This window comes from Amblyomma americanum, chromosome 3, assembly GCF_052857255.1.
Source record: "Amblyomma americanum isolate KBUSLIRL-KWMA chromosome 3, ASM5285725v1, whole genome shotgun sequence".
In the NCBI taxonomy this organism is placed as follows: Eukaryota; Metazoa; Arthropoda; class Arachnida; order Ixodida; family Ixodidae; genus Amblyomma; species Amblyomma americanum.
The window spans coordinates 208,980,891-209,004,757 of NC_135499.1; the positions used below are offsets into that span (position 1 = coordinate 208,980,891).

General features: G+C 43.6%; 2 protein-coding genes and 1 pseudogene across 7 annotated transcripts in view; 1 reads left to right on the top strand and 2 right to left on the bottom strand.

Annotated features, from left to right (window-relative positions):
• Nucleotides 1–422: 422 nt before the first annotated feature.
• LOC144125967 (RAB6A-GEF complex partner protein 2) lies at nucleotides 423–9,932 on the bottom strand. 2 transcript variants are annotated; one of them, XM_077659816.1, is made up of 8 exons: nucleotides 9,662–9,932; nucleotides 8,791–8,915; nucleotides 7,599–7,756; nucleotides 7,409–7,492; nucleotides 6,738–6,887; nucleotides 6,062–6,196; nucleotides 5,150–5,455; nucleotides 423–2,284 (listed from the first exon to the last, which is right to left on the bottom strand). In XM_077659816.1, the coding sequence occupies exons 2-8, from the start codon at nucleotides 8,913–8,915 to the stop codon at nucleotides 2,064–2,066; spliced, it is 1,179 nt and encodes a 392-aa protein (XP_077515942.1). In that variant the 5' UTR covers nucleotides 9,662–9,932; the 3' UTR covers nucleotides 423–2,063. The 2 variants fall into 2 exon arrangements, with proteins under 2 accessions (XP_077515942.1, XP_077515943.1); XM_077659817.1 differs by having other exon boundaries at nucleotides 7,605–7,756; nucleotides 9,662–9,922.
• A 786-nt stretch (nucleotides 9,933–10,718) lies between these two features.
• LOC144125969 (uncharacterized) lies at nucleotides 10,719–20,373 on the top strand (annotated as a pseudogene). The gene is made up of 7 exons (XR_013313441.1): nucleotides 10,719–10,964; nucleotides 11,607–11,753; nucleotides 12,167–12,522; nucleotides 13,763–13,900; nucleotides 14,362–14,429; nucleotides 15,015–15,342; nucleotides 18,266–20,373. The product of XR_013313441.1 is annotated as an uncharacterized LOC144125969 (transcript).
• Nedd4 (E3 ubiquitin-protein ligase Nedd4) overlaps nucleotides 20,307–23,867 on the bottom strand; it is a 41,051-nt gene continuing 37,490 nt past the window's right edge. For all 4 annotated transcript variants that reach the window (XM_077659815.1, XM_077659814.1, XM_077659813.1 and 1 more), the window contains exon 21: nucleotides 20,307–23,852. The gene's annotated coding sequence lies outside the window, so the exon portion shown is untranslated. The remainder of the gene's footprint in view (nucleotides 23,853–23,867) is intronic.

Below are 23,867 nucleotides of genomic sequence, written 5' to 3' on the forward strand. Positions count from 1 at the left end.
TTCAGTGATGGCTTTGGTAGATGAACTATGGATGTGATGAAATGAGAGGGCTTGAATTCCTATTTAAACACTCATGAGACAGGCTCAGCCCTTTTCCTTGTGCACCGTGACATGTAATGAGAACTGAACCAAAAACAGATTGACAACCTTCACCACTTTTGCTCTGTGTCAAAATTGTCACACTAACAGATATACAGGCTCTGTACTGACATATATAGACCTATGTATTTCAGCATATATCCTTATGCCACGTGTAGGTTGTTTCAGGTGTAATTGGTGCCCATTCAAGAATGTCAAAACATTACACCTTTCACATGCACATTAGGGAAACAAATAGAAGGAAAGTACTAGTAGATTTCTGTACATCTCACTATGTTCCATAATGAAAAATTTGTTAGTATAAAAAATTGCACATTGAACCATTCTCACTTGCAACATTTTTACTTTATTTTTAACCGCAAGGTAGCAAAAGTTTACGAAAAATGTTTGCTTCAAGAGACTTCATACATACACATCCAGTGGTGCAAACACCTTACATCAAAACACCTCCACATTACAATACCACTGTAAAAAAGCCTTTCTCATATTCATCCCTGATAAAAACCAACAGTAAGTCTGCTTACGTGTCACCTACAACTATGCAAGTCCCTCAGAGCACGTTCTGCACAAGTAAAAAATGTGCAACATGGAAAGGTAACAATACTCATTACAGATAAATCAACACATGTTCATTGCTTAATGTAAGAGCTAAGCTGCCAAGATGATGTATTTATAGTGAACTGCCAGTAACCCTTTAAAGCAAATATTCTTCACATATTTTACACATTTTACCAGGCACAACCAATGTATCATAGTTGGTCATCATGTACAAACATCCAGAAAGGTATTTAAAAGCCTGCAATACTGGCAGGCACCTGTTGCAAACACTGTTCATCCTATAACATGTACTTTGCAGCCACACATTTAAAATATAGGCTGCTCAAACATAAGGAAAAAAAATCTCTTACCACCTATGCTTGCAATTATGTTAGCATAATTATCTTCCACCGAGGCATTCATTAGCATATGAGCATGGAAGTGGACACTGGCCACTTCTGCAGTTGAGATTACCTTTTGCACCTTATCTGTTTGTACTTTGAGCATGGGAAAAGGGAAAAAAAAAAAGAAGGCAGGGCCTTAAAATACAATACCAACATGATCTTTGCTACAGATAACAGGTAGGAGTAGCAGTGGTTCACACACCCTGCATGCATCATAAAAGTGAATCTGCAAAGGAGTCCTACTTTCTTCCCAAGTACACAAACTGATACCTCACACAGGCCAAAAAAAGTGAGCGACTTGTGCTGAGTCTTGCAAAGAAGTCCTTTAAAGTCCATGCTAACAACAAATTATGGTTTTTCTAAAGCTCAAACTTGCATTAACAGCATCTTTTTGAAGAGTACAAAAACAACACATTAAAACAAGCGAAAGAAGCCGCAGTGCAGCACAAAATAAAACAAGCTGGGTTTCCCAGGACCTTGGACAAAAGCAATAACTGGCCATCATAGGCAAAAAACACCTGCAGCATATGTGGCAGATGACCTCAATAACGAAGCCAAAACACCGGACAGAAAACTCCGTGGGTGGTGACGCATATGTGAGCGGACAACCAGATGACACTGCTTTAAGAAAAAAGAATTTGAAGACAGGTGCACTGTCATCACCAGCTGGTGCAAAATACAAGCTTTGTCTGTCATGGCAGCTTGCATGGCAAGGCAGTCGGTTTGTGTCTGAGTGCCAGACACTGCTAATATGCGTGTGGCTCCGAGCTGTCTGTGGCGCTACTGCTTCATGCCGGAGTGGCCCTTGCTCTACAGGACACCATTTCCTCTTGCTCCACGGCTGGCGCACTTGTAGGAATGAAAATTTCACTGTATGAAGCCAGAGATGGGTAGTTGGATATGAGCGCTGCAAATTCAGGCGGCACGGAGTGCACACTGCCTTGGTTTCATTGCCTGTGAGCAGTGCCTTTGCCGGCCAACACCGCACATTGAAGAGGGAGCACTGCACAGGAAGCTTCTTGGTCAGCAGATCTGCAGGGACATCTGAGACGGCGCTCTGAGGGCACTGCTGACGTGGCCCGGGTGTGTTGGGTACAGCGAGATGGGCAAGTCCCACACCATAGTCTGAACATCTAGCACTGCTGGTGCTTGCCAGTCACTGGAGCTCAGCAACTGCTGCCCTGGCTGCACCACCGGGGAGGTAGTCATCACAAACTCAAAGTGGAGCTTCCAACGCAGTTCAGCTGGAAACAAATGTAAAGTAGACGTTCCTCAGGTACTCAACTCTAACTGCACTGTGACTATGATGGGAAACGATTCCTTTAATAACATTTTGGAGATAAGTACACTGGATGACTGTCGGCCTTTTTACTCTGCTTGAAACTTTATGAGCAGCAGTTATCTCATGGAAGAAAAAACTGACTCGAGAGTTATTTGGCATGATGCACAACATTCTGTCCACCTGAATATGAGGTCGCTGCTCCACAAAAAATGTGTACGGTCACCTGGCAACAACCTGCATTTGGAAACGTTGTCTTGTGGGATGGTGTCACCTGCTGCACCTTCCAGCTGTGCACTGTCAGTAGTGCATTCACCTGCCACACTGTGATGGGACATAATGTCACTTTTCTCTAGAAGGCATAACGCTGATGTTAGGAATGCGACAGTAGTTAAGAAGCATAGGCTAATTTGAGTCCAGATGTAGTGCTTACTGCAACAGCGCGGTTTGTAATGGAACTTAACTGAGGCATATCCTGCTCACAGAGAGCTTGTTTTTCGTGTGCCTTGGCAGAGTTTCCTTACTGCATTTCCATGCATACGATAAAGAAATTATCGGTGCCTGCATGACGGTCACTAGAATGTGCTGTGCAGCAAAAAAATTGAGTTCTTTATTAATTCCCAAATATGGTGCTCCTTTTCTTAAAGGAGTATAGACACCTAAATTTTGGGTGCGCATTTTCTTGTTTTAAATGATGCGTAGGGTTCTGTTATACATGGATTACCACCTGGTATTCTCCTACGACTGCTAAATAATTTATAATCGCATTTCTATTTCGTGCTGTTTCAGTTTCAACAGCCGAAAGAGGACTGTGACGTCAACGTGTACTTACAGGTCACGTGAGACATGAAAAAACTGCAATATAATCACTGCTTCCTCATTCGTTGTCATTCCAGCTCTTGAGGAAGGCTGACTTCAGCACTGCAGTAAGTTAAACAATGAAGCAGCTATTTTGTGGACATTTTCCCATGTCTCACGTGACACAAAAGCACTCTTTGACGTCACAGCCATCGTTGGCTGTTAAAACTGAAACAGCATGACAGAAAAAATTCGATTACAAATTATTTAGCGATTTTAGGCAAATATCACATGGTGATTCGTGCGTAGTAGTGTCTTCCGCATCATTATAGAGAAGAAAACACGCCACCAATATTAGGTGTCTATACTCCTTTAACCTTTTGTACACATCTCACACGCATACAAATGGTAAAATTGGACTCAGTTGATTGACTGAAAAGGCTCACAAATTTAGCAATTTTTCAAATTTTGTGTTTCCTGCCAAAATGGGCCACATCAAACTGCGCACACGCGCTTGTAAAAAGGCCCACATTGCCAAGGAGACCTATTGGCAGGAGAGAAAAACATACTGGTTTGTTTCATTGTTTGATAGTATTAAGCACAGAAAAATGTGCACTACTGTCTGTTTGCCGGCCCTTAATGCAAGTAGGACAACATGAGTCTTGCTGTCCTACAAAAGGTTAATAATGAAACTGCCCCTTCACTGGTTTGTTCTCCTTTTCTTTGCTGTTTTCATACTAGTAACTTTTCTTTTTCCTCATAATTCTGCTCGGCACTAACTCACAAGCCCTTTGTGGCTTTGGCAGGCCTGTAAACACATGTGCCATAGATACTAGTATACTGCCTGCGGGCTATATGCGTTTAAAAGTTAAAATATAGGCCTTGTGAACTGTCTATAAGTGCGGGCTATACAGCAGTTTCTTTTTGGTTACTGCCCAGCACAGTTGTGTGTACCAGGGCGAAAAACTAGTTAAAAAAAAATTATGGAGGGCCCTTGAGGCTACTTACATGCTCTGAAGGTGAAAGCAATAAATTTTTTATAAATTTTTTTTTCCTTCCTTTCTAATGACACACCTACTCATTAGTATACAGTCATAAGGCCATGAATACACTAGGTTCACCTTTATTCGCTAAGAAGCTACATGGTTTTGTGGCCTATAGGTTGCGTACTTGCCTCGCAATCTAAAGGTCTTTGAATGAATTCCCCACACATTCGGAAGAAATTTTTTTTCTTAGCTGATGACGTCATTAGGGGTTTTGTGGACCACTTTTTCTGGACGCCAACGCCCGTGTCACCGGGTTTTGTTGCTAATGGGCCATATAAGTCTTTCAACTTAAAATCTTTTTTTTTTTTCAGCCTAAATTGAGCCCAGCAGGCTACACGCCGGAAATTGCAGCACACATTTTGTATGCAACCAAAAAACTATTATTAGAAGATTCGCTAGAACAGCTTTGTGATCTGACATTCCGTCCTCCATAGTTACTTCATACTGCAGCGTAGCGGCCATGCTCAGTTTCAGAGGTGAAAAAAGATGACTCTAAGGTCTGAAGCTTGCTTGCTGACCGAACGCTTGGCCAGGACTGCTGGACGCCGCAAGTGACCCTGATTCAACTTAGCCACAACCCCCTTTACATTATCATCATTACCATTAATCTCATGGCCACAGACTGCAGATATTTGGAAGTAATAAGTGCTTCCATTATCACCACTTACATTTAAATATCACCTCACAATACCCATAGGCCTACAAATGTCCAGAAGCATTAAGAACCTTGTTTATAGGTGCATTATGATACTATTTCAAAGGTGAGCTCCAAAGAAAAAAAGTAACCTGTGCTTTTGTGCTTTTATATTATGTTGTCACGAGACGCACAGGACAGAAAGTGCAAAGGAACTTTAGATAGCATTAAGTTGTGGGCGAAACATCTGCACTGTCGACAAGCCCTTTTTTCACCTCTTTCTCTTCCCTGCCATGATACGAAGGGAAAGGTGCAAGACACAAAACACTGACAGCCAGCCCCAATCACTCACCGATGTCAGAACCAAAGGTCGGCGTGACGTGCAGTGGCACGGGTAAGTGCAGGTGTGTGGTGCGCAGATGCAGGCAGAAGGCATGTTGCCGGCAGTGTCCAAGCGTGGAGTGCACAGCCTCGCCCGTGGCCGACGCGGCTGCAGAAATGTGCTCCTCGCTCTGCAGCGTCACCGAGTATTGCACACAGGGCACTGTCGCCTCCGAGAAGTCAAACATGCCAACAATGTCTTCGCCAAGCCGGAAGCACGACTTGAGCAGGCAGAAGCGCACGACCCGTCCATTCTGGTGTGTCACGTTGTAGTAGCCTGCAAGGTAACAGGCAGTGCCCACTGAATAAGCAACCACTGATCTCGACATGTGAAAAAGCCATGGTGCTGCTCTGCAAAAGCCACGGATGTAGCCAAACAAGCAAATGTGCCGATTTCAGTATGAAGGGTGCAATGGACTAGATTGTGTGCTCTAACTAGTCTGGAATGATTGGCACTGTGCCGAATTCACGAAAAACTATTTGTTTCACAATGAGATCCAGTTAGTGCAGTGAGACAGCATGGAATCATGCCAAAAAAACAATGTAATTGTGAAGTTTCATGAACGTTTCACGGAAATGTTAAAATTATGCTTGCTGCCTAGCCCTTACGCCCACCTTCTCCATTTTGTAGAGGCACATGAAAACAAAAGCAGCAGAGGTGAGGCACTGTAGGTGAACATGTGAAACTTTGTTCTTAAGTCAGAATTTTAGGCAGACACATGCACACAGTGGACAATGTGTAATCTGAAAATGCCACTCATCAGCAGTCGTAAGAGGCCACCATACATCCGGAGCCAAAGAAGCATTTACACAGACGCTGTCTGTGATAACATGAAACAAGGCATAAGAAAGAGCAGCAACATTTTGGTCAAATAAAACATACTAGGCCTCCGACGAGATGTGAGGTCCTCTAAGAAATCTACAGCCACTTCGAGCACTGACTGGCGGCTTGCTGTAGGCAGGAAGGGGTTGCTTGGAGCTGCCTTGGCCAGGCGCTCTTTTAATGCTTCCATCAGACCTGGAAGAAAAACATCGGAACAGTTTGAGTAGAGAAATATTTGAGATGCACCCTCTTTTTTGGAAAAACTAAAACTTCAAGCATACAATACACAAAGCCGGAAACGGGAATCTCTGAAGTGTTTTCAGGAATTTAAGGCTTAGCTCCACGAGAAACAGTGGTCTATCACTTCAAAAACAAAAACGAAAGCTGAACCATCTTTTTCAGCCAGAGAGTAGCAGCTTGGATTACACTGATACATTCACATTACTCCACACAATGTTTTTTTGAAGGATCACCATGTTTCAGCTGCAGCTGTCAGCCAGTTTAATTTTCCTAATCTGGATTTGAATTTTCTGAGCAGTACTGTCTTCAGTCTTGAAATGTGAGGGTGCTCATGTGAGCTGGTTGGCAGTGGCCTGCTTGGTTTCTTACTTTTGTCCTGTCTGTGCACTGTTTCAGCATTGAGCTGCACAACATGGTCCAGAATGTGTGCATGTTTTAGCAGCTGTTTTAAGAACAATTTCACAGCATTAAAGCAGGAAGTCAGCAAATTACACACCCTCGACTACGAACACCTTGATGGGTATTCGAAGCAACCTTGTCAGTGCGTTCACCCTCTGTGCACCAATCGTAACCTTGTAAGCATACCGAACTGCCTGGCCCTTGTAGGATGGTGGGACAGAAGAAGGAATTGTTTCCTTGTACATAACTGCAGAAAGAAAACAAAAGCGAAACGTAATGCAACATCTGTCTCACAAGCTCTTCTGTCAATCAAGCGTGCCAAATCCAAGTCAATTTCAAGTTGCTTCAAAGATCAAACAACGCAGCTGTATTCGCAAAACACAACAACAAAGCCTTGTTACTGTACGCCAGTTTAATTTATGCACTTTACACAACTTGGATTATGTGAGCCGGTCAAAGAAACCTAAATTACGAGGCCCTTTAGATTGAGACATGCCTTGCTTTCTGCTACTGGAGGAACAGTTTCTAATGTCTATGATACGGCTTGACAAAGGCTACAGTGCTTGAATGAACAAGGTAGAGAATGAGCTGTTAGCTGCAGATCATAGAACATTTAGATTTGAATACACACTTTTACAATTATACGAATGTTTAAAAGTCATCTACCAGGACAGCATACTGCACAGGTTCCTAAAATAAGTTGCGCAGGCACTTATTTGGTACAGGCAGCCCTCTTCTAGAAGTTGAATAGAATACAATAACACTTACATGATTTGCTCTCACCAGGCAGCAGACGGAGATCACAAAACAATATTTTGGGCTTCGACGAGAACACAACATAGCCTTTTTCACCTGCATGACCCCACAAAAAATAACGTCACTGCAGTGTCCCTCAGTCAATGCAAAACTAAATAAGCGTCTGTGTCCTACAACCAAAGCAAAAAGACACGATATCAACCTTCACCTCGGCATGGAATAAAGGAAGTCTCCTTAGAACCCGTGGCCATCTGTTCCTGAGAAGGGGATTTCGGAAACCGCACTCTGGTTTCATCCACAGAGCAGTGGCAGTGGATCTGTGCACTTGCCCAGGCAATGTTCTCTGGCATCCTCTTGATGCTGTATGCACAAAAGCCATATCAGTCCTGTAGCACACAAGTATGTTGATGAAAGCAACATTGGTTACTGAATCTCATAACGGACAACTTTAACGGCAACTGATATTAATGCCCAATCATTCTGGCACAGCAATAATATAAACTACACAGATTTATAAAATTGACAGCCATCAGTAGCTATATACTCGCAGAGGGGAAAGTTGAATAAAAAAACTTGTCCCCGTGCGGATGTATCCAAAAATTTATAAGTAGCTCTGGTTGGGCAACTTTGCACAATAATTCAAGGCAACCCAAAGCATTGTTCCAGGGGCTTTCAAGGTTTCTATGTACCTTGAAAGAAAAGTTTCACGAGCACAATTATATTATTTTGTTATCCATCTGCTACACCCAATTAAAATGCCAAACATAGAAGCAACTGTTTATTCACTTTGGAAGGTGCAGCTGAATGCGATTCACCTACACTTGCCTCAATGGCTTTTTATATGTAGCACTTAAAATCTTCATGCCAGCATTCATGATTATGTTCCAAGCACTCAAACAAACAACTCATTTGTCTATGTGTCTGGGACAACATTTGCCAAATGTCCCAGACACATAGTTCTGAACTAATCTGCACACAGACAGGCTAACAAATACTCCAGTTAGTTTTGAGGTGCAGGGCAGATCTTCGTGACTACCTACATACAGTACTAGACCAGTCTTGGGAGGGGGGGGGGGGGGGGGGGCAATGACGCTTAACCGTGCAACTCGTAAATGCTGCATGCAGAAGAATTCAATAAATTGCAAACAATATTTCAGAAGCGAATGAGTACTGTGCAAACGGTATGGACTGTACAGACCACAAGAAGTCCTGACTGCAAAAGTTCTGGCATGAAAGACACCAATTGGCAGACAAAAGACTTGCGCAAAATGAACACTCAGACTGAACCAAATTGGGCAGAGGTCTTCTTAAGCAGCGCTTGCGCGAGTCTCTCAACACAGCCGTGAATACGACACATTCAGTAACACATCACGCAATGAACTTAGTGCAAATACCTATTCTCATTCGGCTCACTGTGATTGGCATCAGGCTGCTTGTTGGTGAAGGTGACCAAGCATTCAACGCTGTCTCCAGCGACATAGACGACATCGCGCAGCAGCTTCGCTTGCACTTCAATCATCTGACAGCATGAAAAGAAGTAGTGGTTAGTTTTTTATACTTCCTTCAGTGTTTTTTTCATCTGCCGCTAAAGCGCAAAAAGATGGGGGAAAAAACACTGCGTAGAACTACGGTTAACGGGCTCCTTAGCATGAATTCATTGGAGTCAAATGTGTCTAGTAAGGCATTGATGTGGTCAACACAAAACGTGCCATCAAGCATCTCTCCATCTCCGACCAGCGGTACAATTCTAGTTCGTTGCGCGGGGCGCCACATTGAGCGATATATCCTGGTATGACGACCGGTCAGAGAAAATAGGCGGAGGCACAGACGTATGAAGGTCGTGCGCCGATTATAAATGCCACGGATTCCCTTGATTGAGCTCACGCGTCAGGTTATGCGGAAGACCGTAGCTCGACCCGAAACTCAGCGGTACTCCTCTTAAGACAATTCCCAGCAACATAGAAATCAAAAGACGGGAGGCAACTACAAACAGTACCATATACAGTGCGTAAAAAAAGTCACCGAGATGTATAACGTCGCACATTAAAACTTCCTCGACAGTAATCACCTGCAACAACTTGGCACGACTGAAAAGTTTGTTGACAGCATTTACGCAAATAAAATGTCTACAAATAATGAGAAACGCAAGATGGAAACAACCCGCACGGAAACTTGCTAAGCGTCGTTCTGTTATATGCGAAAGTCAGGTGTCAAGATACCGATCAAAGACGCCAACAGCCAGATCGTGCGAGGCGAGATTTTTACCTTATGCCACCGAGAGACCGGGTCTTCCGCTGCTTTGCGACACACTCAGATGTTTCCATATATCAGACACTACGAGATGCTTGCTGATGATGAAGGAAGCTGATACGCTGTGATGAGCCGCGGCCGTGAATTTAACGGGCTAGCTACTTTCATCTTGGTGCCGACCTTCCCAACACCACCCACGTAAGTCCGCGATTGATGCTTAAAGTCAACTGCTCCTGTGTACGAAAAACACATGGTGCGACTCTTAGCAATGGCCACGAGTTACTTTGCTCTCGAAATCCGCTAGGTGGGTTTTGGCGCTAGCGTACGGTTAAGTTGTGCTCTTCGTATTAGCCCCGCTCGCTCACACACACACGCACACACACAAAATCATAGAGTTTGTTACTCTATGCACAAAATTGATCAGGTACCCCATTTACGCAGAATTTTAGGTAGATGTTCTCAGCGTTTAATAACAAATAAAAGTATTGTTTATGCGTCCAGCGTTGTTTATTATTCTTGGTCATCGGTCAGGTTTTCATAGTTTGGGCATATTGTTCTTTGTTTGCAAAAACAGAGCACCGTACCTGTGTATCCACGTACAGACACGATAGCACACAAGATGCATACCAAAAGCGGTCGCTCGAGCCTGTATTGCTCAAATGCTGAGTTGACATGATGTTCTTTGAACCGGGTAGCAGTACATCCGATGTCTGCCGTCTCCGATTGAGCCGTTCATGACGCACGGCGAACTTCCAGGAATGCGCCAGCAACCCGACCCTTCCCACCAACAAACCCGGTTGAAACAACGACAACAAAAAAATGAGGGGCGCCTGGAAACCTCGGGGACGAAGAAATCAGCGAGAAGAAAGTGGCGGAAGTAAGGCGGAAAACGGAGGAAGGACTGGAACAAAATAAAAAAGAGAGTTCAGAAACTGGAACAGAAACAAACCTCGCGCACTGTGCGGAGGAGTCATCTTCCTCCGGAGAACAGACGACGGCCTTCAGGCATCCGCCCACGTGTGCGAGCCACGTGACGCCCCTTTCCCCACGACCGCTTTTTCTCCTCTCTCGCGCTCCCAAGCCGCACCCCAAGCTCCAAGCGCGACGCACGCACCGTCAACAGCAGTTTGTAACTGTGGTTCGTGCTTGTACCCCTGATTGAAAAGCACGGAAAGAAGCCTCGCGACAGCCAGCAGCCTTACAAGTGCGCCCAGACGCTGTAGTGTGCGCAGGCCGTATTGCGGCTTCTCCAAGCCAACGCGATTCGTGACACCGTTCGCCCTGCAACACCGGTATGGGTGTCCCGTCTTCAGCGGCGGTGAGTTGTTTCCTTTTGCGCGCACGCACGCACGCGCGGAGGTATTTCTGACGGCGCAAAGTCATTTGCTGCGTGCAAGCGCCAGCTTTCTCGCGTGAGATCCTGTGACCGTCAACAAGCAGTAGTCTCCTTTAAAATGCTGCTTATTGGGCTCTGTTTGAAATCGTTTCTGGCAGCGGAAAACAATCGTCTGCTACCAGCTATACCGCAGCAGACGACCCGCTTGCTCAATCGGGCGTACTAGAACCGAAAAGTGCGTGTTTTGCTGTAACGTCGAATCAACCAGCCGCACCAGCATCTGCTTGGCGCTTGATATTATACGTCCTGTATAAAATTTTTTCGTGTGTCAGTGTGATAGAGCTGTCGCGAGTCGAGTAGGAACGGAAGCATATTCGCTTCAGGGTCGCGGTCGTTTCCAAGGGTGCTTATGCTTGTTCAAGCGTTAAATGCATTCAGGTAGCGACACACACGGCCGCTCTGCAGGATCGCTTGCAAATGGGACGTTGCACATCACGCGGTGTTTGCGGCCGCGTTTTGTGCTCCGTACTAGGTGAGGGCGCGCCAGGTAGTACGCACGCGCGATATGCATCTCGTTCGTGAAGTGCACAGGGTCACGCGTAGGGTTCTCAATTTCCTTTCCAGGATATTCCGCCGGCCACGTCATTCGCCAAGCCCTGCAAGAAGGGAACGTTGACTAAACTGGTCGGCCGCCGATGGATATTTTTGCCTGTGTGGAAAGAGCGCTATTGTGTGCTAGATGGGAACAAGCTGTACTACTATGACAGCGAGGTAAGCTGCGGGAGCGCGCAGTGACTTCCTCGTCGTTGAATCGCTGCTTTCCCGGTAGATTATTTTATAGCGCTGCGCGCGCACCTTTACTGCCTGCATGACGCACAGGTTGTTTTGAAGGATAAACATATCCCTTCCCCACCCCTTCTAGCCGTGGACTGTTTGCAATAAAACTTTGCTTGTCAAGCTAGTATTTTTTAACTCATTAATTTCTCTTTGAGCGCTTAAGCGTTGTAAACGTGTGAAAATCAACACAAATGATTCACTCGTAAGTGCCAGTGAGTACATCCTGTAATATCAACAAGGTAACACGGCAGTTGGCCCAACAAACTTGAAAAAGTGCAATGTGTAATTTGATGAGTAACGCTTAGCGCACATTAAACAGAGTGCATGCTTTCTTTTGTTTATTTCAGACTAGTAAAGGCACCAACTCCCACTGTGGTGTAATTGACTTGGACCTTTTTGATCTCTGCGAGGAATATGAAAGCAAGTCTGTCCAGAATGGTTTCATCATCACAAACGCCAACAGAGGATTCTTTGACGTAATTGTCTCGCTTCGATGTGATAAGTGATGCATCCTACAGTGCTGTCATTCTGCTTCCTGTTACAGGAGTACCACACATTCGCCGCTGGCACCTTATCAGAGGTTTGCGACTGGATAGCGCACATCCGCACGCAGCTGAATCAGTCCATTGTGCAGAAGCGGACGTCCTTTTTAAGGAAGTCTCTTGCTAAACGGAAGACTAGAAAGTCGCTTGAAAATCTGCAGGTACGACATACTGGTCTGCAGCTCAAGATTGCGGATCTTGTAATGGCTGCCAGATTGCATGGTATTTCATTTGTAACAACATTCTTGTTTCTTGCTGTAACTTTGACAGTCACTTTGCATGCTGTATTTTCAGATTTTATGGTAATGATTTCTTCATTTTGGTATTTTTTTCCTCTCATTTTATCACCTTTGGTCAGGAAGTGATGACTGTATTGTCAGAAAATCATTTGATTTCTGGGCAGCTAATTTTGGGAAGTGTTTTTCAGCATAGAATTGTATGTATGTGTGAAACAGATAGCAAGGGTTTAAGCTTTTTTTTCTTTGTACAAAGTAGGCTACCACTCAATATCTTTTGAAGTGATTTTACAAAAAATAAGAATTACAAGCACACGTGGCATCAGCATTGGTTTGGTTTCATAGGGTTTGGCATCAAAAATCGACTCGTGCTATGAGGGACGCTGTTGTGGAGGGCTGTGGAAATTTTTGACCACCTGGGGTTCTTTAAAGTACACTAAAATCTCACAATACCCGGGTCTCTAGCATTTCGTCTCTATATAAATGTGACCACCGCGGCCTGGATCAAACCCTCGTTACCCTCGTCTTTCGGGTCAGAAGCCAAGCACCGTAACTACTGAACCACTGCAGCGGGTTACACTTGGCGTTAGGTCAACTACATGGACTGTCTGGCATTGATGGCTGTGTTGAGTATGTGTAGGTCAGGCAACCATGTAGTTTAGTTACATACTGTTTTTCTGGTGAGTTTTTATTAACTTCCAGCCTATGAAAGGGACAAAAGTGTGAAATCCCTGCCAGAACACCTGGCACACATTTTGAGTCTTGAGTCCGAAAATTGTCACTAAGCCTTGCTATCAACTTAGCAGGTGCCGCATGCCCATATATGCTTTGGAACATTCACTGCTGCAGTTGCCTGATGTTAACATGCTGTGAAATGGTTGTTGCATCCAATGTGGTGCACCTAACCTGTTACACATAATGCATTGCACTTTCATTGTGCAAAAGGATAGGTATGCATGTGTCCTTGATGCCACTGTGACAAGTGGGTCTGCAGCATCTGTTTCACTTTTGAAGTATTTGTGTGCCGTCAACCCCGGACAAGCCAGCTTCATACATCATGCTGATGTCTGACAGCTGGTCTAGGCTGAGCATTGCTTCAGTCCTGAACATTGCTACAGTCCTAACATGACATTTAAGCTTAGGTACTTTCCATTTCTATATTCAGGCAAAAACTGAGAGCTCCTACATCCCAGACCCAACCCTAGACATCCCAGGAAAAGAGCCCTTGGAGAGTATAACAAAAAATCGAGTAAAAGGTCCCACTGGAAGAAGACCGCCACAACGCAAGTCACAGATGCCCAAGGTACAACTCGTTCTAACTGCTGTAATGTTTAGAGGCTGCACCACACACCAAAAATGAGCTGTGTGCAAATTGTACAATTTGAAAACCAAGCTTGCCTTGACATGTATGCATTTGTATGGTGCATATTTAAATGGAAATTCTTGCTATTGGGTTCTGCTAGAAATACCTACACTTTGTTGCTTTTTCTTTTCCTTGATGTTAGGTTCTCTGCATTGCTTTTTTTATAGCTAAGGCAGTGAATCATATTATACAGCATATTGCAATTATAGTAACAATAATGTATTCGTTTTGTGAAAAAAAAAGTTGTTTAAAAATTATCAGTTAATCATCGATTGAGAAAGGATCACCTGCACTGATGTTGGCAGCATAGTGTTGAGTAATGAATAAATATAAAAATTTAATTTGCTGGCATTACGCATAAATTTGGAAATGAGAAATAATCAGTACTACCTCTTCTCCAGTCTTTGTCTCATGAAGCAACGAATCAAAAGCCTGCTCACAAGCCAGAGGTGTTCACCGAGGAAGCTGAGTAAGTCGAACTGCTTCAGCTTATACCTGTTCTCATGCATTGCATAAAAGCAGAGTTGCTTTGACCTTAAATACTTCCATTTAAATATTTTCTTGATAAGTTTGTAGATTAGCATATTGAGGGCCTGGTATTATCAGACTCAGCATGGGATGTGTTGTCTGCCAGAAGCAGAGGTATGCAGCAGAAAGGTGTAACTAAGCATTCGTCATTTTGTGTTTATGTAAAAGATGTCATAGTCCTGGACTTCATTAAAACTTGACGAATTTCATATCAGATTGCTCCAGCCAAATCAAGTGTAGCATCAATGCTCTAAAAGCATGAAAACTTTTTTGCAAGGGATACTGATTGCAGTATCTCCTGGCACACGCAGACTGCAAAAAATTCTTCATAGCCATCGTGTACATCTGGAAATTGAAAGATGTAGTTCCTATGTTCTGCGAGTGTCTATGGCCTGGGGGCCAGGCGATATGCCCTGAAAATGTCATTTCGTGATGATAGCATGGGGGCATGCATTTGCATGTATTACTTTCTTTCATTCCCATTCTGTTTGTGAATGCCGAATAAAAAAAAATCTTCACTGTCCAGATTGACCGACGTGGGCGCCAAGCCTGAGACAGAGAAGCCCAGGCCAGCATCTGCCCTCCTGTATCACTACAGTTCCAGTGAGGAGGATGAGACAGACAAGGCGATGGGTGTGAGGGAGCCAGGGTCAGTCAGTCAAACTGAGGAGAATAGAGAGTCAAGCCATAAGCTGTCTGACGGAACATGCATTCCCAGTGCACGCACAGAGACTATGCAGGATCGACTGAGGAAACTGCGTGAAGAGCTTTCCTGTCATGTGGACGATGTGACAATGAAGTCCCTCCTTGAGCGACTGAGTTACTGCGAACTTGAACTGCAGGTTGCAGTGCAGGTACTGGGCTCCTTCTTACACATTTTGTCTTGTTCTCAATTGCTCATTTGGGCGTGCATTTGATTGCATGCATTAGAGTGCACTTCTTTGAGCTGTAATACATTTAGTGCAGGCGCTTGAATACTGCCAATAGTGTACAGTCATGGGGTCTGGGAGGGACTTACCGTCGTGTATTGACTGGCACATTAAATACATAACAAGGCAGACTGGTTGGTTTTAAAAGCTGGTGAAATGCTGCAACTGCAGGAAACTAATCAGAAGTTTGACAGTTTAGCCAGGAACCACCTTTCAAGCTTCACTGATGTAACCCATCCAAGCTATTTTTTTTTGCTCCTGTCAAATACAGTGTCATGTGATTAGTGGGGAGGCAGTGTGGCACATTTTGCAATAAGTGCACCCTAGTTTTTAGCTGATGTAGTATGTTTACTGTACAGTTCTCAGCTTTGACTTCTGAAACAAAGTGGTAAAGAAAAATACAACCAATTATCTCAGCTTTCACAAGGCATCAGCTTTGTAATAATAATTGGTTTTTGGTGGAAAGGAAATGGCGCAGTATCTGTCTCATATATCGTTGGACACCTGAACCGCGCCGTAAGGGAAGGGATAAAGCCCACTACCTAGCAACTGACATAAAGAAGTTGCCACGACATTGTTTCTAATGTGCCTAAATTGGGATATTCCTTATAGAATGTTGCCCCCAAATAATTTGTTGTTACTTTCCATTCCAGTTCAGGTGGTTTATTGAGCTCCTGATCAAAAAGTGCATGCTGCTATGAAACAGTGAAAAGTTTACAGAGCTGAAATTGAACTAAATACAGTTTTCACTTTTTTTTTCATTCAGGTCAGAATCACTAAATTATGGAATCAGCTCACTAGCATACTTCTTCAGAAAACAATTACATACGTTCTGGTTTTTCACTTAAAATTTACTCAGTTAGCTCAGACACCTTTTGGCAGCTGTATTTCAAAATACAACCTTTATCCGCAAAGTTTCGAGACTGATTTATTTTGTTCTCTGGAAAGGATTCCCCAAAACAAATGTTGATGCGTGTGTGTAGCGCCATCTTTTCTGGATAACCCGAGCTATTTATGTTAATTGCTGTGGCAGCCGCTAGATGGCACTACATGTAGAAAAATGCGTTGTTCCTAGCCCTCTGCGCATTCTACTGTGAGTGAATGTGGAGAGATGGACGTCCACCTCGAATAGCGTGTAAACATAAAATTCTGTGTGAAGCTTGGCAAGACAGTCACACAGACGTATCAGCTCCTTCGTCACACTTACGGCTACGAGACATTATCACGGGCACGAGTTTTCAAGTGGCACAAGAGGTTCGTTTCGGGAAGAACGACACAATGGCAGGGGCGCCCTTCAACCTCACGGAATGAAAACACCGTGGCTCGGATCGGGGAAATCGTACAGCAAGACCGCACCATTACAGTCCGCATGCTATCAGCTGCTCTCGACATTAGTAAGACAACATGCCACCAAATTTTGCGTGAGAACTTGGAAAAACGAAAGCTGAATGCCAGACTTGTGCCGCACTCCCTCACACAGGACCAGAAGGACGCACGGACATCAGTGAGCGCTGATTTGCTCTCGGAGGCAGAGAAGGATGCTGCATTCGTTGACAGCATCATTGCTGAAGACGAAACATGGTGTTTTAAATACGATCCTAAACAAAGAGGCAGAGCGCCAAATGGTGGTCCACAAGCTCTCCGGCGTCAGGAAAGGTGCGGCGACAGAAGACCAAAACTAAGACGATGCTGAGTTTTTTTCGATGCCAGAGGTGTCATACACCACGAGTTCGTCCCACACGGGCAAACGGTGAATCAGGAGTTTTATATCCGCGTGCTCCACCACACATGCGTGATGCACAGCGAGCCGTCGCCCCGACTTATGGGCATCTGGACAATGGAGTCTTCTACATGATAACGCAAGGCCGCACACTGCTCTCAGCGTGACAAAATTTCTCGCCAAGCACAGCATTACTGTACTTCCCCATCTGCCATACCCGCCTCACCTCTCCCCTTGCGATTTTTTGTCGTGTTGCCTCGTGTGAAAAGAGCCCTAAAATGTTGCCGGTTGGGGAGTGTAGAGGCCATTCAAGACGCCACGACAAAGGAGCTGACAGCCCTGCCAAAAGAAGCATTTTCCAACTGTTTCCAAGACCTCAAGATGTGTTGGAAGCTGTGTATAGAATGCAAGGGAGACTATTTCGAAAGGGTGCTGCACAAATGATTTCAATGTTAAACGCATTTTTTTTAATGGACCCAGTCTCGGAACTTTACGGACAAAGTTTGTATGCAAGAGACCTGAAGCCTGCATTGGTACATGCACCGAGGTTATAGGAAATCAGTATGCTGTGGACAAAACTAGCAACTAAGAACTAACTGCATAATTTAATAACTATCTAAAGCTCAACGTCTTAAAGCAGCTGCAGCTAACTTGTATAAAACCATGACGTGTATGAAACCAATTGCAAGTATGCTAGGTAACATGAACACACAAGTACACACATCACCAGAGTGTAGAGGTAGCTTGCATGTCTGAACACAATTGTTAGAAATTTAGTGAGGCCGATGTGGTGGAGACCACAGTAGGTCCAATAACTTGTCCTGCAGCACTGTAGCAATTGCCACAAGAAATTTTGTAATCCTTATTCAAACAGGAATGCTCTGCCTCACACATTGAAGACCTTGACAATTTTGATACAAAATGCTGATCAAGAATTTCGATAATGACCAGATTTCTGCTTGCGCCACTGAAATTTAAAGTTCTTTTAATTCGTGTATCATGTCTTATGCATATGAATTAACATTTGCCCCAAAAGCAAATGGCCTTTCAGATGGTGTGTTGCCTTGTGGCAGTCCTTTGTTTCAATGCCATGTCAAAAGCATTGCTGTTGTGCATCTCTCATTTTAGACCGTGCAGCAGGTTCTCGACGAAGCATCAGCCGTGCTCGCAAAGACCAAGGGGGCCAAGCTGCCGCCACCGGTGCCCGCTTAGTCTCTGCACGTCCTGGTGATGCCCGAGAGCGCTGCGCTCGTCTCCGTCAAGGAGAGGACGTGAGCTGCCGCCGGGCCCACTACTGGCTACGGGGCAACTGCGAACACCATCTGTATAAGGCACGTGGAAGGGGACAACCATGCGCTGTTTGTCTTTGAATAGTGCCCCTGCATTGTTGTTCACGTCCCACTGTGGTGGAAAGCGGGTGTGCCTCATGCCACTATTACTAGTCAGAGAAACATGTGAAGCCCAAAGCAGTGCCTTGCAGCAAGTTTTAGCTTTTACCATTGCATCAGCCCTGTTGGATCTGACCCGCTCCGTGGTTTTTACGTTCCTAGTGTATCACGGTGCTTTTACGAGAGGGAAGTTAAGCTGCTGCATACTCCGACAGATAAAGGCTACTAGTATGAAGGCATTGTGATTTATTCTGCAAACTTGCACAAAAAAATCAGGTTGCCAGACGTGGGTCTGGCTGTGGTGAACATAGGTGTACGATATATGTAATAGAGACATCAATGTGACAATCGCTTCAAAAATATGCCAGAAAGGGTAAGTTTGATTGCAAACACAAATTCGGGCCTTAAGCAAGGATTACTATACGAATTCCCACGTTTTTCCTTATAGACATGAGCATTATAAGAAATTGTGCTCTTCAGGTATCTATACCAACCTAGACAGAAGGCAGGGTTGTATTGTACGAATTGAAAAAATTTATGCCTATGTTTAAGCATCCGTGCTTTTCTCTAAAATTGCATGTGTTGTAGTTTTTAGTCTGCTTGTTCTATTGGGGGAATATATGCATAGCTCAAACTGGCTTCATGTACTAAACCGATTGTTGATTTCTTAGCACTTACTCAGTGAAGTTTCTTTAGGGCCACCTCTGAAACCCTTTGTAGGCATTGCATCTGCTCTCTGAAAGTAAATTATGCAGGGTGTCGTGTATCTCCACAACAGATGCTGTGATTTTGCTATTGCACACACTTATTGCCGTCATGGTAGACAGGAGTGAGACAGACGACAGCACAGGTGACAATCTCTGCCACCTCTTGAATGACATGCTGAAGTTTTTAGGGCTACTACTATGTTGCTGATTGACATTAAACGATTAGTGCAGCTGAAGCTGTGATCAGACAAAACACAGGTGCAACATATTTAGGTACGGTATATTTCATTTGCCACTGAATAATTTGAGCTGTTTGGGACACCTTGTTAAAATAGGGTTGCAAGCCGAGAGCAACCTGTGCTATAAATGAAGGTTGACTGAAATAGCAGGGCAGTAAATTGAAAAATAGACGTAGCAAAGTTTGAAATACAGTCAAATATCTCGCAAAGCACTGCAGTGCCAACAACATCCCAATGGGTGATGTGCAATTGACCAGAAAAATAACCATCGCACTGGTTATATGCCACACCAACCAGATGAGATACCTGAATGTTGAAGCTTATCTTTGTATGTTGCAAAGTATTTTGGACATGGCAGTGGGGTGTTAAACATCGCATAGATGAGGGACAGCGCCGGCATGGGAATGCTACCTTTATATAGTTATTTATGTGTGAATTTGGTTGACGTGCTGTTGAATCATGTGCATATTTATCACAGTTTGACGATTGTTGTTTTATTCTGAAACCAGCAAGGGTGTTTATGTACTTGCTGCTGAACTTAAGAAGTCTGGACAATGTTGCTTCTGCCCAGTAATACTGGATAGCTCCACAACGTTTTTCAATTAGTGCAGTGAATGTAGTGAACATCCGCAGAGTTGATATGGAACATCAGCTTTCTCAGTGTTTTATAATGGTGTGATAAGACAAAAGATGCTTTTGCATATGCAGTCCAGTATTACTTGGCACAAGTTTACTGATGAATGTTCACAGACGTAGAAATAATTTCCATTCCCGGAAGCTCCTACGAACAACAGTGTGCCTTTGGAGTCTTCACCTCTGATTGAATCGAAATGCATTTGTCAGTTCTAAGTTTTATTTATAAATAAAGGCATCTCTGCCAGACGCTATTTATTGTACACAAACTTGAATGACTCAGTGCATGACTTCAAACTCGAGCTGAAAGCACGAGCTTGATGTGGAAATTTTTGCTTTCAATAGAATGGCTTTCTCAATGCACATAGTCGGGAAAACATTGCTACACCGTTTGTGAGCAAAAATTTCAAGCAACATTTTTTTTTTTTTCACAGCCTGAACACAATAAGGGCATGTGCGTGCCAGGACAGCAAGAAATTGCAAAGAAAAATGTGCGTTCCTGATAACTGAGAAAACCTAAGCATAACAAGAAATCTCACTCGAGTTTGACAGCATTTCCAAGGAAATGTGTTTCAGACTACCAATCAAAGCAGCACATATTATTCATTACTAGAAGCTGCTTGTCTAAACTCAAAAATTGAGCACAGTGCTTCATTAAGCACAGAAGCATACCTTCCCTTGCTCACAATGGAAACCTTCAGATCAATTTTAAAAGCCCAGGCATAAGTCAACAGGGTATGCCGCAACCAATGCCACACTTGCTATATCTTCTGTGCTGGTACATGGTCAACTTGCAGCTTTTGAACAAAGCAACAAAACAGCATAACATTTTTTTTTCATGTGTCTATCTAGTGTTAAGTTGTATGCAGTGATATACAAGGCTCAATTCCAGCTTTTCTGCCAGAGGTAGGTAAAGGTCATCACCTGTAGCTGGGGGTACAGGAGATCCAGGGAAAAAATTTCATACAAGCATAGTTATCAAATGCTTGCAAAAGCTAGTTTGACATCAATCCTAGTGCATGGTACAAAGTAGAATTCCTGACTGGTGCCCATGGGTGCACTATACACAACAATTCTGTTCACAAGTCTTCACGCAAAATTTTTCACTGTTAAACACACTTAACAGGTTTGAGTTAAGTACTATCAGATCTTGCAAGCAGTCAATCAGTTTTCAGTGCAGAACAACAAATTCTTCTTAATACTGAAATATGATTAGTACTAAGCTAGCATCTCAGCTTATCAACAGCCTTGCTTTTACACTGGGTTTTCTTGCATAATGTCAAGCAGCTGGAGAGAGTAGATAATATATTGATGCACAATAGGAATATACATACATGTAATATATAAATCAGCAATGACCTCATTCCTTTTAAGTAAAACTCTGCTACTAGATGGCTGTATATTACACACAATTCAGAAGTCAACCAAACCCATACAGCACAGTTACTTTTGACTTGGACATAGCTGAAACAACTCAAAAGTCACTCTCTTCTAAAAAAAACAGCTCGGGCATCAAGTGAAATGCAAAAACAAGCTTTCAGTTTTGACAGAGCCAACTAAAAATCTCCAGAGCAAGTGAACACGACACAGTGACAAATCCTAAACCACACAAGTGCTCCTCCTCACTTTACAAGTAGCAATGTAGAAAGCATGTATGTATATATAGACCTATTTCTTTTTTTTAGTTGTACATAGATGGAGCTGCATGCATCAAAGATTTCAACAACTTTCATATATATATATATATATATAAAAGTTAAAAAGCTTAAACAACCACTATGATGACTTAGTTGAAGGTTTTTGCCAACAATAGCTCTTGTGCTGCAGTTTGTTTCATTGTAGAGTTAAAGTGGCTAGCAATGTGTTGGAATTTATCTATGAACCACCGGTGAATGACAAACGGCACCATAATCCACTATCCACAAGTTTCAAATGCCGATTCCATCACGAATGAGTGGGCTTCTTTTTGCTGAGATATGTCGTGACACCATGCTTGTTGAAGAAATGATTTAACAGTGCACGAGCTCTTGCAGATAGTACATAGTTACTGGAGCTCACAGCATATGAGTGTTAAACAGGTCCAGCCAAGCATGTCCATTTGCTATTCAGACCTGCAGCCTCACAGAGAGGGACAAAAGTATGGCACTGAGGGCCACACCTGTGCGTCCCTCAGTGTTGTCCTGTGTCTTGTTAACCACACAACAAACAACTCTACCAAAGGTGCAACTGTGCATGTGACAGCATGACTACTGTGCAAGTGAAACACTGCAAACTGTGCGTTCTAGCAGCTTGAGAGGTTCCAGTTCTAACTTGCCTATCACTTTTCTGCACTGCAGTGCTGGCCAGTTCTCAATGGAGGTGGCAAAGGAGCTGAACTAATGAGAGTTCCTGAATATGCACTTTTTAAAAAAATTTGGTGATGCCATAGAATTTATTCTTATAGTTTTTATCCAGCTGAAGAGATCCAATGCCTAGTTGCTTGCCTGATGATTGAAAGAACATTCCAACACATTGCAGCCTTAGTTATGTCAGCAGGATAGACAATGCGCACACTACCAGCTCAAACTGTTTGCAATGGCAGAAGCTTGTAATGCCGAGCATAATGAAACCTGCCATGTGACAGCATTGAAGGCTAGCATTTCTTAAGGACACAACATTTTATTTTAACACACCCATGTGTGCTGACGCAAAGCAGTTGCTTTCTAAACACTGTTCCATCCCAACATTTGTCTTTAACAGCTCGCTCAGACATGTGCACTACAAAATTTTCGATAATGCACATCAGATGAAAAGATGCTGAGCTGTGACCCTGCCCATTTCAAACATACACCTGTCTTAATAGCCTGTACAGCCAATGTGCATACAGACAAATCTGGGCAAGTGTGCTCACACTGGCACTTATTTTAACAGCGTATAATAATTTGTTACTATGCTGGCTCTGCAAATATGAATTCACAGTCAGAAAACAAAACTTTTCTGAGAGACATAGTCAGCACTTCACTGCTCATCAAAGCCTATTTTTCATTTCTGCATTGGACATACACCAGCAGGCCCCAAAGGGCTCGTCAGAGAAATGACTAGTTACATCTGAAGTCGAAGTCAACACAGAGTTCAATGCCTCCTACTTTTAAGTTCAATGACACCAAAAAAATACTTGGTGTGCCTCTTGATTCACTACCTGAAAATTAACAAAAAAAAAAGCACTGGCCTATTACATGCTACCATTTTTTAGCTCCATGAAGTTTCATTTTCGAGAGCAACCTTTGTACAATCAGCTAGCAGCAAAGATGAAGCCACAAGCATTGTGGACCAGGACCAGGCAGAAACATTTTGATCAAGACCGGACTTTCACTGACGGCACCTTCCACATGCACCACCTACAACCAAGACGTAAAAAAAGGTCGCACTTGAAGGAGACTGGGTTACTAGAAAGCTAACATAAAAACCCTCAACCACAAGGACAAATCAAATACTGTTAGCCCAAAACCCAGACGAATGATTGAGAGACACTACTGCATGCCCACAAAGGCACAAAGCAGAACATCCGATCAGACTAACGGCTGAACAGGTTGGTCAGAGGAGAAGAAGCAGACGTTGTGGCCCCACTGGCTGGATGAGCAGCAGAAAGGCACTTGTTGCATGTGGGTGACTAAAAGTTGTTCCTGTGCTGGCACGCGTGATCTTCTTCAAGACATGGCATACAAGACTGTTCAAACCCTGTGGCCATGCATGCAAAAAGCTCATGTCCCTGGAACACGAAAGA

Bases quoted from the DNA above. Each gene is read 5' to 3' on its own strand.
- LOC144125967 (XM_077659816.1), bottom strand. From the start codon at position 8,915: ATGATTGAAGTGCAAGCGAAGCTGCTGCGCGATGTCGTCTATGTCGCT. The intron at 7,493-7,598 runs GTTGATATCGTG...GGGGTCATGCAG, and splicing joins TATTCCATGCCGAGGTGAAG to GTGAAAAAGGCTATGTTGTG. The intron at 6,197-6,737 runs GTGTGTAATTTG...TTTTTCTTCCAG, and splicing joins CAAGGTGTTCGTAGTCGAGG to GTCTGATGGAAGCATTAAAA.